Consider the following 16705-nt stretch of genomic DNA (forward strand, 5'->3'; position numbering starts at 1 on the left):
AGGGAGCTAAGAAGCTATAACCTGGTCACCCCATCTCTCTGCTAAATGCCACAATGACATTTATCTCTCTTCAATTACCAGTCAAAATTCCCACCTGGCCCCATGTGTTCCTGCTCCATCTGGCCCCTACAACCTCACCTGCCTCACCCTCTGCCATCTTGCCATCTATCCCCTTCTTGCAGCCACTCTACCCTTCCCATTTGTTCATTCATTCATTTGTGCAACAAATCTTTGCTAAGCATACTCCACTGGCTAAGCACAATTCTAGCTCTGGAAACACAGCTGTGAATATAAACATGTAATGTCTGGTAGTACTGACAAGTGTTGTTATGAAGAAAAATAAAGCCGGACAAGAAGAGACTGGTGGGAGATAGGACTCGAGACACACTGCCTACTGCAGAGAGATCTTCTATGGGTCCAATTATGAAGGAAGGGTAGGACTGAGGCAGAAGACCTGGGGGACAATTCCAGGCTGAGGGATGGCAGGTGCAGGTCCTGAGGTGGGATGCAGCTTGCCACCTTCTTGAAATTGCCACAGAACAGAAGGGGGAAATGTAACAGGGTGGGACCAGAGCCTACAGGGTCTGAAGGCTGGGCCATGGTAAAGGGTGGGATTCTCCCTCCAATGGCAACTGAGGGATATCATGCTTGAGGGTGTGAGCAGGGAGACAGACATGATCTAGAAGCTGCAATGACAGACCACAGGTACCAGAGTGAACACGGGACCAGACAGCCAAATGAAAATGTTCCGGGAGATACTGGAAAAGGAACTGAGAGGTGGCAGTGGTGATGGAGAGAAGCGTGAGATTTGGGTTTCAGGTGGAATGCGGGACAAAAGGAGCCTTAAATACTGAAAGTTCCTTCCAGGCTCCTGTCAGTCTTTGGAACCCCTCTCCACCTTCTCCTCACTCTCATTTCCAAGCAGAAACACCTCTTTCTTTTGGAGGAGTCTTCCCACCCTCATATGCACCCTGCTCAACCCCAATGGGCCTCTGACCGTGGTCTAATGTCTGCAATGAAATCAGGAACAGCTTAACTTAGAAATGACAGGGGAACATCTAAATGCCCCAAAGCCAATCACGGCACCTGTGGTTGTCCTCAGCTCTAAATTCACTCTCTACACCGGGCTACCTGTACCCCACAGTCCTGCTTTGCTAGCCTCTCTGCCAGGCTCCACCAGCAGGAGTCGCTAGAAGAGGGGCTGCAGGAGGGAGGGCCTGCTCCTTCCTGACTTCTCTCCCTCCTGACCCTGCTGTGGTACTCCCTGGCAGCACATGAGGCCAGCTTGCAGCTTTCTAACACCTACTGAGCCAGCTTCGTATAGTCCTTCTCAAGACATGCCAGTGCCAGCTGCAATCACCTCATCTCAGAGTCTGAGTTTTAGTTCCACACTACCTAAATGCCTGACATAAAAAACTTAAAGGAGTTGGGCACTAGTGGCTCACGCCTGTAATTCTAGCTACTTGGGAGGCAGAGATCAGTAGGACTGCGGTTTGAAGCCCAACCCTATCTCGAAAATACCCAACACAAAACAGGGCTAGTGGAATGCTCAAATGGTACAGTGCGTGCTTAGCAAGTGTGAGGCCCTGAGTTCAAACCTCAGTACTGTCAAAAAATAAAAATATAAAAACTTAAAGGAGGAAGGATTTATTTTGGCTCATGGTTTCAGAGGGCTGAATCCATGGTCACTTGGTTCCATGCTCTTGGGCAGAACATCATACTGGCAGGAGCATGTCATAAGAGCAAATTCACTTCATGGTGGACAGGAAGCAGCAAGTGAGGAAGGACTGGAGGCCAGGCATAACCATTAAAGGCATGCCCCTGGGACCTACTTCCTCCAGCAAGGCCCCACCTTCTAGAGTTTCATAACCTCCCAAAATAGCGTCACCAGCTGGAGACAAAGTGTTCAACACATGAGCCTGTAGGGATTTCATATTCAAACCATAATATTACCTTTCCTCTAAGTTTCTAATAGCTCTAGTTCTTCCCTTTGCTCTATTAGAACAAGGGATGTTGGCCACCTCCTGTATGACACCTGAGAGCAAGGATGGACAAACCACAGCCCTCAAGTCAAATCTAACCATCTGCCCACTTTTGTAAATATAGATCTATTGGAACACAGCCTGCCCACTTGTATACAATGGAAAGGCCAAGCAGTTCTAACAGAATGACCTAAAAGCCAAAAAATATTTACTCCCTGGTCCTTTATAGAAAGGAACCAGACCTCCTGACTTGGAGCTCTCCTTTTGCCCTCTCACTCATCAAGTTAATGTCGTTCTACCTAGAACAAAATTCTCTTCTTTATTCAAATACATGCATGGCTTGTCTCCTGGCAGGATCTGACTGATGCAGAAATATCACACCTTGGTCCTAATGGCCACACAGTTACTCCTGGGCACAGGCAGATGTTAGATCTCTAGTGGGGCCCAGGAAGGAGTCAGGAGCAGTTTCTCGAGAGAGTTATCACCACAGAGATACTCCCATGAGTCACCTATCGGAGCCGCTGAGGCCCCCACGGAGCATCCTGTTTGCCTCTAGCACTTTGCAGATCTCTGGATGTGCTGGGTTATCAGGCCCAGGGGACACATCAGCCTGCCCACAGTCTGGACTTCCTTCAGAGCCAGCATACACTCTGGACCTCACTCAAAATGCAAAGCTGTATGGATCATTTGGAAGGCAAATGGATCGAAGCTGCACAATCCAAATGTAGTATAAATTGCCACCAAAATCCAAAACCCTGCCAAATGTCACCAGCATCAAGAAAACAGGTTCCCCTCCCTCAGAGGTCTGGATCTCAGCTCTGGGGTCCTCCTCTGAGTTTCTAAGTTTTCAACTTTTCAAACTCTTCCCCTCAGCCTCCAAGAGCTGCTTCTTACAGTTGCCATCTGTATGACCTGTTTTGTCACCCTTTCATTTAGCTGCTTAACAATTTTACATTTAGTTAACTTTTTTTTTCTTTCCTTTTTTTGGTCAGTCCTTGGGTTTGAACTCAAACAAGTCCTCATGAACGCTAGGCAAGCCCTCTACCACATGAGCTATACCCCCAGCCCTTTTTGCTTTAGTTTATTTTTCAGATAGGGTCTTGTGCTTTTGCCCTAGGGCTGGCCTCAGATCAGGAGATCCTCCTACTCCACCTCCCAAGTAGCTGAAATTACCGGCATGCCCTACAACATCCAGCTAGTTGACAATTCTTTATATTCTACTCTCTGTGTGCAAATAACTGCTATGATTGTAGTCAAGTAACTGGTGCTATTTTCATCACCAAACTGGACCCAACTAACATGAGCAGAGGGGTTACTGCCAACCCCACTTATGAAACTACTTCCTGATCAGCATCAGATTGTCAATGCAGTGGATCAGCATAGCATGATGCTGGAGGACCCTCAAGAAGATCAAGTTCTCTGCAGCCTGTGTCATGGCAGAAAGTGGGACAGTTGATGCTGTCCTGAGACAAGGCAGCAAAGATGTGTACTCCTAGCTTCTGGTGGTCCTTGGAAATTGGTGTGGAAAAAAAGCATCTGCCAAGTCAGTAGCTCACACCAGCTGCCAAGGGCTGTGTTGATTTGCTCCAGCAAAGATACTGCATTTGAGACAGCAACTGCAATTGGAGTCATTACCTGATTACAGTGACAATAACCCAGTCATTCTCCAACACCCATCTACCTTCTGCACAGGCCAAATAGGCCAGCTGAGTGGGGGTCGGATCACTACCCCTGCTTCTTTCAAGCTTCTAATGGTGGCGCTAATCTCTGCAATTCCCCCAAAGGATGTAGAATTGCTTTTGAATTGCTATCCCGCAAAGACAGGGAGTTCTAGAGGCTTCCACTTGGCTCTTTCTATCATAATGGTCCTGGTTCCACGGGTCAGTGGGTCAATGTGGGATGCTACCCACTACCATGTATGGCTATTTCAATTTCACAGCCAGGAACTGAGAAAACACAGGGTGGGTCCATGGCCCTATCAGGCCCATTCTGAGTTGAATTTGGGCTCAGGCTCCATCTATCATCTGTCCATATAAGCCCTACTGTGACCCACCAGTCAAAGCAGGAACAATCAAAATGATTCATCAAAATGATAGGGGGTTGTTAATCACTAAAAGTGGTACTCAATCAAAATATTCAATGCTGAGAAAGAGCCTGTAGAGAAACTGATGTAATTTTTTTTTTGAAAAGCAGTTCAACAATATACACCAAAATCCATAAAATGGGTCTTCCTCTTAACCCAGTTTGTTTGTTTGGTGGTACTTGGGATCAAACCCAGGACCTCACATGTACTAGGCAAGTGCTCTATCAATGAGCTACACCCCCAGCCCTCATCCAGTCATTCTATGCAGAGAACCACTCTTAAGAAAATAAGCCAGGTACAGAAGTACATGCCTGTAGTCACAGCTACTTGGAAGGCTAATGCAGGAGGATTACTTGCGCCCAGAGGTTTGAGATCAGCCTGGACAACAATAGTGAGACTCCATAAGAAGAGAGAAATACAGAGAAAGGAAGAAAGAAAAGCTGCAATGCAGACAAAGCTTTTGTATACAAAGATGTCTGTTTATAACAGCACAAATAAAAATATTTGCAAACAATGAAATGTAAAACTGGTTAAGTAAATAATAGCACATCCACACGTGACTAATAATCTACCATATAACATTGTGTTTCGATCTAAAACAACCAGATATTATTTTTGGCCTTTCACATTGGCAAGCACTTTTTTTTTTAAAGATTGATAATACCCACTGTTGGCAAGAGTGTAGGGATGACACTCTGTGCACTTTTGGTGGGAATATAAATTGATGGAACACTTCTGAACAACCACTTGGCAGTATATACTAAAAAAATTCCTGTCTTTTGACCCAGCACTTCCACTTCTTAGAATGTATCCCTCAGGAACACTCCCATAAACCCTCAGGCCAAGTTTCTAAGGGCATTGGTTATGCAAGCAAAGACTGGAAACCACCCAGACAGCCTTCAATAGAGGATGACTTAAATAATTCACACTCCAGCCACACAATGGAATTCCTACATCTCCCCTTGAATTAATTTTCTTTCTTTCCTTTCTTTATTCCTACTCCCTTCCTTTCTTCTTCTTCTTCTTGAGACAGGGTCTCACTATGAAGCTCAGGCTGGCCTCGAACTTGTCAAGGCTGTCCTGGAACTTGGGATCCTCCTGTCTCAGCATCCTAAGTACTAGTATTACAAGTGTGCACCACCAAACCTGGTTTTCCCCTTGAATTTCAAACAAGCATCTTAAAAGATCCATGCCCAGACATAATTCTTGTTTCTTAACCTAACTGCCCCATGGTGGAAAATGGCCTCACAATTCATCCAGCTCCCTCAGCCAACCCCACAGTCACCTGACTCCTCGTATGCACATCCAGTCTGGCAGCACACCTGCCATGAATGCTCTCAAGCCCAAGTAAAGGCCTTTCCAGGTCCACACCTTCCCTCATCCAACAGCCTCCTACATGAACCATCTGTTTCTACTCTTACCCAACTATAGATATTTTTTATTTGTCTTTTCTTTTTTGGTGCTGGGATCGAACCCAGGGCCTCACGCATGCTAGGCAAGCGCTGTACCACTGAGCTACATCCCAGCCCTAGCTATTTCTTAAGAGAGGTGCCACAGTGGTCATTTTTAGGTGATTTCAAAGATCCCAGTGATATACCCGTACAATAGAATTTTCTTTCTTTCTTTCTTTTTATTTTTCTGTACTGGGGATTGAATTTGGGGCTTTGCACATGCTAGGCAAGTGAATGCCCCCAGTCCTTTTGTTTTTGAGACAAGTTCTTACTACCTTTGCCCGGGCTGGCCTCAAACTTGTGATCCTCCTGCCTCTGCCTCCTGAGTGCTGGGATTACAATGGTGTACTATCACAACCACACCTGGCTCATAAAATGGAATATTATTCAGCCACAAAAAAGAATGCAGTACTGATATACTCCACAACATGGATGAAATTCAAAAATATACTGAGTGAAAGCCATACCTAAAAGGCTGCACACATTGGATGATCCCATTTATATGAAGTATCAATAATAGGGAAATCCATAGAGACATAAAGATTAGTAGTTTCCAAGGGCGGAGGAGGGAGGAAGGAGAGAATGGGGAGTAACTGCTTAATGAATACAGGAGTTTCCTTCTGGAGTTAAGAAAATACTTTGGATTTAGGTAGAGGTGGTGGTTGTATCACAGTGTATATGCTAAAGGCCACTGAATTGTACCCTTTAAATGGTTAATTTTGATATATGAATTTCAGCTCAATAAAAATGAGAAAGAAAACAAGGACCATGCACATTCCCTGCTTAAACCACAAAATGACTTCACAACACAATAAAAGTAACATCAGGCTGACAGGGTGGAGCATGCCTGTGATCCCAGCTAAGTGGGAGGCTGTAGTTTAGAAGACTGTGGTCCAAGGCTGGGCATGGGCAAAAATGCAAGACCCTATCTAAAATAACTCAAGTCAAAAAAGGCTGGCAGAGTGGCTCAAGTGGTAGAACAACTGCTTAGCTAGTGTGAGGGCCTGAGTTCAAACCCCAGTACCATCAAACGAAAAATGAAAAACAAGCTAGGCACGACTAGGTGCACGACTGTGGTTCCAGCTACTTGGGAGGCAGAGGTAGGAGGATCTCAGTTTGGCCAATCCCATACAAAAAGTATGAGACCATATTTGAAAAACAAATTAAGAAGCAAAAAGACTGGGGTGTGAGTCAAGTGGTAGAGTGCTTGCCTAGCAAGCCTGAGGCCCTGAATTCAATCCCCAGTACTGCCAAAAATACAGAATTCTTATCTTTGTCTTCCAGACCACCACTGTGGGGTCTCAGCCCTCTCATACCTCACTGCCCCTACTCTCCTCTGCTCCCTTCATTGGGCAGTTTCTTCACTGTTCTCTGGATGCAGAAAAGCTCAGTCTCACCTCAGAGCTTTACACTCATGGACCCTCTACCTAGTAAACACTTTTCTCCCATCCCCAATCCCACTCAATTAAACAAGTATTGCCAAGCACCTGCTGCATGTCACTGTTTTAGTTGCTGGGGAGACAGAGTGAGGCACACAGACAAAGCCCTGGCCCTGTGGCACCCTTCCCAGTGGGTGAGCAGTCTTCCTCACTCCTTTCTTTTCCCAAATACTACCAATGTGCCAGATATTTTTCATCCCTTACCCTGTTTTGTTTCTATTCCCAGTAGTGCCACCATCTGTTGTGATATTAGTACCTTTGCTGTCAGTTTCCTCACTAGAATGTCAGATTTAGGGGGACAGGGAGAATGTCTGTTCCTCATTGCTTCCTTCTACTAGCTGGAACAGAGACAAGCACATAATAGATGCTCAATAAATAGTTAAAAAACGAGGCAGATCCAGGTGTATTAATCAGGAAAGATATAAAAAAAAAGTGAAAAAAGTAAATTACAAAACAGTATGCAAAATAGGTTAACATTTTTGCAAAACTAAAGCTAAACAATTTAAATACATGTATTTATAGAATATGGCTTGGGGGAATTTGCCTCACCCTCATCACAGTGATTGTCTCGGCTGTAGACCACAATCCATACCTAGTGTTCCTGCTATGCCTACACTCTGACTTTGTGTATTGTCTACGTAACCAGGGAAAATAAAGGGATTGTGCTGGCAAAATGGCCCAAGTGATAGAGTGCCTGCATGGCAAGCGTTAGGACCTGAGTTTAAGCCCCAGTACTGTTAAAAAAAAAAAAAAAAAGACAAGAAAGCGACTATTTCTAAATTGCTTACAACAATTTTTTTTTCAATGCTGGGAATCAAACACAGGCCCTTGCACAAACTAAGCACATGCTCTACCACTGAGGTGCACCCCCAGCCGTACAGAAACTTTTTTTTTGATGCACATACATATTTTGTACAAAATGGAATCATACTTAGTATGCATATTATTTTACAATCTGAAACACATAATGTTAAATTTTTAAAAATAAGGATCCAAAACTATATGCATAAAATGAGGTATTTTTTAAAGCATAAAACAGGTGTCAAAAGGCACCAATAGCTCATGCCTGTAATCCTAACTACTCAGGAGGCAGAGATCAGTAGGATTGTGGTTCGAAGTCAGCCCAAGCAAATAGTTTGAGACCCTATCTTGAAAAAAAAAAATCCATCACAAAAAAGGGTTAGTGGAATAGCTCAAGGTGTAGGACCTGAGTTCAAGTCCTAGTACCCTAGTACCACAAAAACAAAACCAGGCCTGCCAGCTTTTGTTACAGGTCCTGTAACAATATATCCTTTCTTCTCTGTACCTGCCTTTGACCTTCTCAAAATGTAAAAACTTTGGAGTTGGAAGATAAGTATGACATACTATTTGAAAATGCCAATCTAGGGAACTTGGTGCAACCCAGGGAGACAGGGTTGGATGACGACTATAGGCAAGAAAGTTGAAACCAGCCACTATGTGTTCAGTTTAAGAAAAACTGGGTGTGTGTGTGTGTGTGTGTGTGTGTGTGTGTGTGTGTGTATTGGGAGCAGCAGTTCTTTTTTTTTTCTTTTATTCATATGTGTATACAATGCTTGGGTCATTTCTCCCCCCTTCCCCCCGCCCCCTCCCTTTCCTCCTCTATCCCCTCGCTACCAGGCAGAAACTATTTTGCCCTTATCTCTAATTTTGTTGAAGAGAGAGTATAAGCAATAATAGGAAGGACCAAGGGTTTTTGCTAGTTGAGATAAGGATAGCTATACAGGGAGTTGACTCACATTTGGGAGCAGCAGTTCTACAGGCCCCTTGACAGAATCAACCAGTCACCCATTCAATGTCAATTTATTGGATATCTACTATGTACTGTGCTGGGGACACTTAGCTAAGTAGTCAAGGATCTCACTCCCAGGGTGAGGATGTTGCAGGCAAGGTGGGTGGACTCACCTTGGTCATGACAGCAACTACATGCTGTACTGATCTCATTTAGCCCTCGTGAGGGCTCTCAAAGTTAGGGGGTCATTACTCCCCATTTTCAGGAACAGTGAGACTCAGGGAGGCAGCCACCTGTCTACAGGTCACACAATCAGTATGGAGCAAATCCAAAGTTGAACCTAGGGCTATCTGGCCAATGCTTCTAATCAAATTTCTATATACACTATCTCACTAAAGGTGACCATCAGTAGTGACCACCTATGTACCAGGCCTGCTTTACAAATGCTCTCTCATTTATTTCCCCCAAAACTTTGTGAGAGAGGTTCCATTTAAAGAGGGGAAACAGGGGTTTCTGATGAGGTGGCTTGTTAGGAATACTGTGGGAGGTGGCTATCTGATTCTTAGCCAGTGTGCTGCTGGTAAGATGTCATGAAGGCCCCCAAACCCTCTTTCAGGATCAGAGCATCTGATCAGTTGCTCTGGTTGCTGGTGGCTGATGGCTCTCAGTTCTGTCAATGGAAGACAGCCTCTAAGTCCAAGGTCCTGACCCTCCTGGAGGGCAGCTCATGTCTGATGATGTACCTACATGGGGCATAAGAGGCTGGCCCTGTGCCTCACAGGTGATATCCTTGGTGGCCAGCTCAGCTTCAGAACTTCCTGTGGGACAGTTGAGGCCCTGGCATGACGGCATCTCAGCTCTACTACTCCCCATCTGCTTCCTACACCCTGACTTCAGAGCCCTGTATTAACTTTGAGGGCCAGGCCAGAAGGCCCAGACTTTATGCTGAGGCCCTAAGCATACAAGTGATAGGTCAGACTTGCATTGCAGAGACATCCTGCTGGAGGACAAATAGCTGAAGAGAGACCTGAGGTCAGGTGGCCAGTAAGGAGGCTGGCAAGACGGGCAGGCCCTAAATTTATGCCATGACAATTCCAGCAGTGGCCACTGGGTGGAATAAAGGGACCATAATATGAAACTGGCTAAGGACTGCTGGTTGGGATGGGGGGGGATTAGAGGGGTGGAGGGGTAATACCAGTGCCTGAGGCTGTCTTCCATCTAGAACTTACTCTCCAGCTCTGAGGGGCCCACCCTGACTCCCTAGTCATGAGTCCTGTGGACTGGCATGGTGGTACCTTGGTGCCTCACACTGCACTGGAGAAAACAGGGTTAGAAACAATCCCTCCCTCACTGGGTGACCATGAGTCAAAAAGCTTGAGTTCAGGACTGGGGGCGAGGCTCAAGTGGTAGAGCATCTGCCTAGCAAGCACAAGGCCCTGAGTTTAAACCCCACTATCACCTAAATAAATTAATTAAAAAAAAAAAAAGAAAAAGCGAGTTCAAGTTAGAAAGCTTGGACTAGGGTCTTCCAGGCATGAGCACTTGCTCCACAATAGTGATTATTATTCTCATTGCTCCTGGCTTCCCCGTACCTGCTGGGGGTCTGGCAAGGACCCAGGCCTCAGGACAGACATGCCTGGCTGCGGCCTTGTGTGTCGGGGCAAGTCCCTTTGCCACTGAGCCCCAGATCTCTTGATGGCCCCGCGGGCAGTTAGCCTCTGGCTGTGAATGATCTTGAGAATGAAGTTAAGTAACACTCCCGGCAAGTGGTGTGAAGTCAACTAACAGCAGCTGCTGCTGTTGGGGTGATGTGGTAACGATTCCCGATTCCCACGCAGCTCTGCAGGCCTGGCCACCCCACAGCAAGCAGCTCAGACTCAGCAAGGCCAAGCCCCACCCTCCTTTGAGCTCCCAGCCTGCTCCTCCTCCACTGTTCCCTTGGTAAATGTCATTGCTACTGCCCTAGCCAGACAAGGAAGAATGTCATCTCCTTTCTCCTATGTCCCCCATCCAGGACTCATCAGGCCCTGCACTCTCCAGCCCTCCCTTAGTCTCCATCTCTGCTGCACCCCACCCCACCATCTCCCTAGAACCTCCTTGCTGGTCCTGTTACCACTCTGTCCCCTTGCACTTGAGCAAGCTCAAAGCCTTTCGAGAGCATCCTGTAGGTCTGCTGAGCCCCAAACTCTTTAACCTGCACAGTAAGGGCAAGGCCAGGTCTGTCTGGCTTACTACCACATCCCCAGGATAAAAAATGGGGCCTGGTACATAGTTGGTACTCAATAAATATCTGGATGGCAAATGGATGAGCGCGTGAATGTATGTATGAACTGGCACGCTGACAGGAGTAATAATAACTGAATGGGGCACGGGCACATAGCAGTGCCCACCTGCCAGGCCCTGTTCTAGGTCTTTTATCTGGATTCACATATTTCATGATCGCAGCTACACTACATGCCAGGGGCTCTTTCCCTAATTTTACAGCTGAAGAAACTAAGTTACGGGGAGGTTAAGTAACTTGCCCAAGGTCACACAGCTAGTACCCAGCAAAGCCAAGAGTCAAAAAGAATTTAGAATTATAATCGTAGCAACCAGTCACAAAAACTCGCCACAGGCATCAAAATCCCTTGCCCAGGGGCACAAAGGTCAAGACCTGACCAAGGTCAAGCAGCTTTAAATATGTCCTGTTCTAGACAGCCTCCTTCTTCATTGACAAATAAACTGGCAGTCAGGGTACAGTGACCTCTTGGGGGACTACTTCCCCAGAGCTTGCTTATTTCTGGGGACTCTGATGAAAGAAAATTTCTGAGCCTGTATCACTGAGGACAGGGCTGTGAAAATAGGTCCTGGGGAATTCTGCCTGCCAGCCAGGTGTGCACGAGGCTGCCAGCTTGGGGCATCCTCCCCTCTCTTATCTTGATCCTCTCTGGCTTTAGGCCTTAAATCTCACTCTGGGGCAGAGGCTTTCAAACCAGCTGGCAGCCTCAGGGGACTGTGCCTCAAGGCCTCCCGCAGGGTAGGGTGGGAAGACCAAGAGGCCAGGACTGGGAAGAACTCCCACCTCTGCCTCCCCAAGAGCAGCTCTGCTTTGTCCAGGGTTCTGAAGAAGCTTTCAATCAGAGGACAAGTTTTAGTGTTCAAAATAACTTTTGAAAATCAGTGCCCTAAGGGATAAATGTCTTTGTTAAGCAAAGTATCTTGCACTGGTGACATTCAGGGGCTTGGATGCAGTCAACTCTGGCATGGGAGAGACAAAGGGTGAGCCCAGCCAAGTCCAATGTCAAGACTGCCCTGACTGTTCCAGACCTCAGTTCCCTGCTCTACACACCAGCTCTGGGTGTGTCCTAACCAGGGGTCTGTTTGGCATAGTCCTGCCTTTGGGCATTTGTCCACCAGGTTTCTCTGTCTGGAATAAAAAGAACTATGTATGGTCCCCTGCTGTTTGACAAGAAATGTGTGAAGAATTTGTCCCTATTGCCTAAGACCCTCACCACACACTTGTCAGTTATTAGCCCCATCTTAGGGAAGGGAAAACTGAGGTTCAGAAAAATGATTCATCTTAGGACTCCAGTCCAGGTTGGTCTGACTCCAAAATATTCTTCCCACTGCACCCTTGCCTCCCACCTCCCACGGCTTGCCTTTCATCCCTCCTTACCTTCATCCAAGTCCTGCCCACCCACAGGCCCAGCTGGTTCTCCCAAGATGCCCCACTCTCTAGGGGGAGGGCACCTCTGTAAATGCTGTTTATACACTCTAAATACACTCCCCTTCCCATACCCTCTTCACCCACTGGTTCCTTCATGCCCATCTGCTCCACACTTTTTTGAGACATGGTCTCACTATATAGCCTAGGTTGACCTTGAACTGACAATCCTCCCGCCTCAGCCTTCCCAGTACTTGAATTATAGGCATACCCAACCATACCTGGCTCCTTTCATCTCCCTGCTCACAATATCCTGTGACCAGCACAGGGTAAGGTACGCAGTAGGTACCCATAAACACATACCGATTGAATGAATGTGTGAGTCCAATATGCAGCTCTCAAGGTCCACAACATGCCAGCCCTCCCTGGTACAGCTTGGGCAGCCCGCACAAAGGAGGCACAGTCTCTGCTCTCAGCCTTGCCTCCTGCAGGAAGCCTCTCTTGGCCACCTCGGGCCTTTGCCTGATTTCCACTCCATGCCTCTTTCATTTACTCAACAAACTTTTGAACACTAAGTCCAGATGGCATGAGGAAGGCATCTGGGACACATTGCCTCTTCTCTTTCCCTCTCCTGCCCCACAGCGCTCTCCGGCACAGTACCTAGTGCACCATCAACCAGGTTGGTGGAGGGCCCTTAGCGACTTCCTCCCCTTTTGCTACATGCCAGGTTTGTTCTGACCACCCTTCCTCACTTGCCCTTCCTTGCCTGCTCCTTGGCCCCTTTCCCAGCCCTGGCTCGTACCCGATTGATGAGCTCGCCAACCATGCCCGTCCAGGAGCCATTGGGCTCAGGTGCCCCGTACAGCCCGTCCTCCACCAACCGTAGTCGGTAACGGAAGCGCAGTAGCTCCGCCAGCTCCCGTAGCATGTCCACACAGAAGCCCTCGAATCGCTCGTTCCCTGACAGGGCCTGGAAGTTGGGCCGGCGCATTACGTACGGGTTCTCCTGGGTGGGCAAAAGAGAGCAGGGATCAGAGATTGGGCATTTCAGGGATGAGTTGGGGGTCCTGGAGCCCAGAAAGAGCCAGGGCAACTGGACCCGGGAACTAGAGCAGGAATCTGGTCTAATGGCAGATTCACTACAGATTTGCTTATAATTGCTCTGAGCAGGGAACAGGTTGAAAGCAGTGGGGAAAGCACAAAGACCCTACAGCCCATAGCAGAGTGCAGGAGCCATTTTAATTTGCTTGTTTGGTTTTGGTTTTTTTGAGACAAGGTCTTACTATGTAGTTCGGGTTGGTCTTGATCCTTCTGCTTCAGCCTCCTGAATGCTAGGATTACAGTCATGTGCCACCATGCCTGGCTCACAGGGAGTCATTTTAATCTCCATAGCTAACCTGATGTTACTGGTCTCCAACTGAAATGCCTACAAAGGAGGAGGGAGCTTCAGAGAGAATCACATTGGATAAAGCTTATGCCAAATGAGAACAGGGCTTTCATTGTTTTTATGACTTGCCTTAGCCTGATACAGTTTACCTTGTAACTCAAGTCATCACACAGACACCCCTACAACTAGACTTATTGCACAAAACAGTCCTTGCTTTCAGTGACCATGGGCAGCACACAGATATTTTCTATTCAGCTCTACTTCATTTGTGCACATGACCAATAGTGACTCACTAATCCAACTTCACAAGCCACTGATGGGTCAAAGAGGGTATCCCCCACCAGGATTTTGCTCCAGCCCAATGAAGGAAGCAGGCCTGAGATGCCAGATGGTACAATTTTAAGAGAATTTAGAATCCTAGATTGTTCTGTAAAATCTCCTGATTATAAATGTTAGCAACTAATTCAAATTCTAATACCACTTTTTAGAAGCCAAACAAACACACCTGCCAGTTTGCAATCTCTGACCTTTTGCTACACTGATAATTATTTCTGAAAAGGGTCACAAGCAAACTTTACTGACCCCATCATGGCAAAGAAGCACAAAAGCAGAGAGAACATCCAAAGTGCTAGGGAAACTTATCTTGACATAGTTACCATCTAAATGGTTCATAGTAGTGTTACGTTGCACTAGTAAACAAAAGGACTTAGACTCAGGAAATAGCCAAGAGAGAAAGCTTTAGTAACAACATCTACGATGGTTATTGTGTACTGACCACCTGCCTTGCATGTGTTCTCTTGATTACCTCACTTTAAATCCTCACAGGAAGGGGACTGGGGGGGTGCCTCGAGTGTCAGAGCACCTGCCTAAGTCCTCACAGGGTTCTTACACTAAAGTGAGCAATATAAGGATCATTTTTATGCATGTGCACACTGAGGCTCAGAGAGGGCAAGTAGTCTCTGTGACCATTCATGATTACTGAGCTCTATGGTTGATGAGGCCACAATATTTTGCTCTTTCTCCATCAACAGGTAGAGTCCATTTCCCTACTCCTTTGGTCAAGTTGGCCTTGTGATTTGCCTTAGCCAATAGAACGTGGAGGTGATACTACCTGAATTCCAGAGCCTTGGCCTTCAGAGCAGCTCTTGGGAAGATTACACAGGGAAGAGGAAGCCCAGGTCAGTCTGTGCGAGGATGACTAGACCAAGGCATGCCAGCCAACAGCCAATACCTACAGCCATTCTGGACCTTCTTGTATAGCCCGGCCAGTAGCGAAATGCAGCCATAGTAAGCCCAGGAGGAATCAGAGAACTGCCCAATCAACCACAGAATCATGAGAAATAACAAATCATTATTGTGTTATGCCTCGGGGATTTGAGGTGATCTGTTACACAGAAATACTCTCTTCCCATGAAGCCAGGTCCTTACACAGGCCCTACACTCTATGACCCCACAGAGCCTTACAGCTGAAGGATAACAGGACGGAGGGAAGCCAGCACTTCTCTCTCTACCAAGCTGCCTCTCCAAATCCAAAAATTGTTGAACTGAGAGCAGAAATGTGAGATAATACTAATAATAGAAGCAACAGCTAGCATTTCTTGTGGGCTTGCTGTATGACAGCTCTTCTGTCAGTGTGGGAGGTCGGTATTATTACCTGTTTTAGATATGAGGACACTGAGGTCCAGAGAAGTGAAGTTGTAAATGACTGAGGACAAGTCAGTCTGGCTCCAAAGCTCTGATCTTAAGCCCTGTGCCAGACTGAGCTCAAGTGGACAGACTCAGAGAACAGACATGGGAAAGGCCAGACAGACATGGGATCTGGATTGGGTATTGAAGCTAGAGACCAATACAAAGGCTCAGATCCAAGACCACCAGCTAAAGTAGGGCAAGGAAGGGGAGACAAGGCAAAGTTGATATTTATACCCAATGACTATGCACTCTGAAGCCCTCAATCTTTCCACTATGTCAAACTGATCTCCAAATTCAAGACCAAAGAACTGATCTGGGTGCCAGAGGCACATGCCTGAAATCTCAGCTACTCAGGAGGCAGAGATCAGGAGGATCGCAGTTTGAGGCCATCCTGGGCAAACAGTTTATGAGATCCTATTTTGAAAATTCCCAACACAAAAAATGGGCTGAGTGCATGGCTCAACTGGTAGAGCGCCTGCCTAGCAAGCATGAGGTCCTGAGTTCAAACCCCAGTACTGAAAAAAAAAAAAAAAACTGAGGAACTTAGGTTCAAGGTCTTAGAATTGGGGGTCTGAGATTATAGAGACAAAAAACAAAAACAGACAAGAAACCACCCAGTAACTGGGGTCCGGGACAGAACTCAGTACCCTACTTAGAGCTCTAGATCCTCACACCAAAAGTCCCTAAGGAGCCTCTCATCCAAAGCTTTCAGACATCTTCAAGAGAGTCTTAACTGGGCACTGGTGGCTCATGCCTGTAATCCTAGCTTTTGGGAGACTGAGATCAGGAGGATTGAGATTTGAAGCCAGCATAGGCAAATAGTTCACAAGAAGCCCCATCTCCAAAATAACCAGAGCAAAACGGACAGAGGTGTGGCTTAAGTGGTAGAGAGCCTGCTTTGCAAACGCAAAGCCCAGATTTCAAACCCTAGTCCCACCAAAAAAAAAAAAAAAGAGAGAGAGAGAGATTCTTATGCAGAAGCCCAACATTGAGAACAGGCAGTAGGACGTTGCTAAGTCCAATTCTAGAATCCATTCTGTGAATGGCTGTGCATCTATCCACAAAAAGAGAGGTCCAAGAAAGTCATTGCTGCAGTGCTGGCGGTGGGAACAAAGACCGAAACAACCTAATTTGAGACAAGTTAAAGAGATTGTCGATGTCATAAAAGAATCCCAGGCAACTACCAAAATAGCAAGGTCTGTAAGATATATTAAGAGGAAGAAAAACAAGCTACAGAACAACGTGTATGACATGCTATTCTTTGTGCAAGAAAGAGTGGGG

The 16705-nt window shown here is 46.5% G+C and overlaps 1 protein-coding gene across 8 annotated transcripts in view; it reads right to left on the reverse strand.

The window, feature by feature from the left end:
- The window catches only part of Grik5 (glutamate ionotropic receptor kainate type subunit 5), a 61470-nt gene that overhangs the window by 25232 nt on the left and 19533 nt on the right, over positions 1-16705 (reverse strand). For 6 of the 8 annotated variants that reach the window (XM_074057258.1, XM_074057257.1, XM_074057256.1 and 3 more), the window contains one exon: positions 13151-13354. The exons of the other annotated variants lie outside the window; for them this stretch is intronic. In XM_074057258.1, coding sequence (XP_073913359.1) covers positions 13151-13354 — 204 coding nt within the window. The remainder of the gene's footprint in view (positions 1-13150; positions 13355-16705) is intronic. 8 annotated transcript variants of the gene reach the window in all.

Source organism: Castor canadensis, chromosome 16, assembly GCF_047511655.1.
Source record: "Castor canadensis chromosome 16, mCasCan1.hap1v2, whole genome shotgun sequence".
Classification (NCBI taxonomy): domain Eukaryota; kingdom Metazoa; phylum Chordata; class Mammalia; order Rodentia; family Castoridae; genus Castor; species Castor canadensis.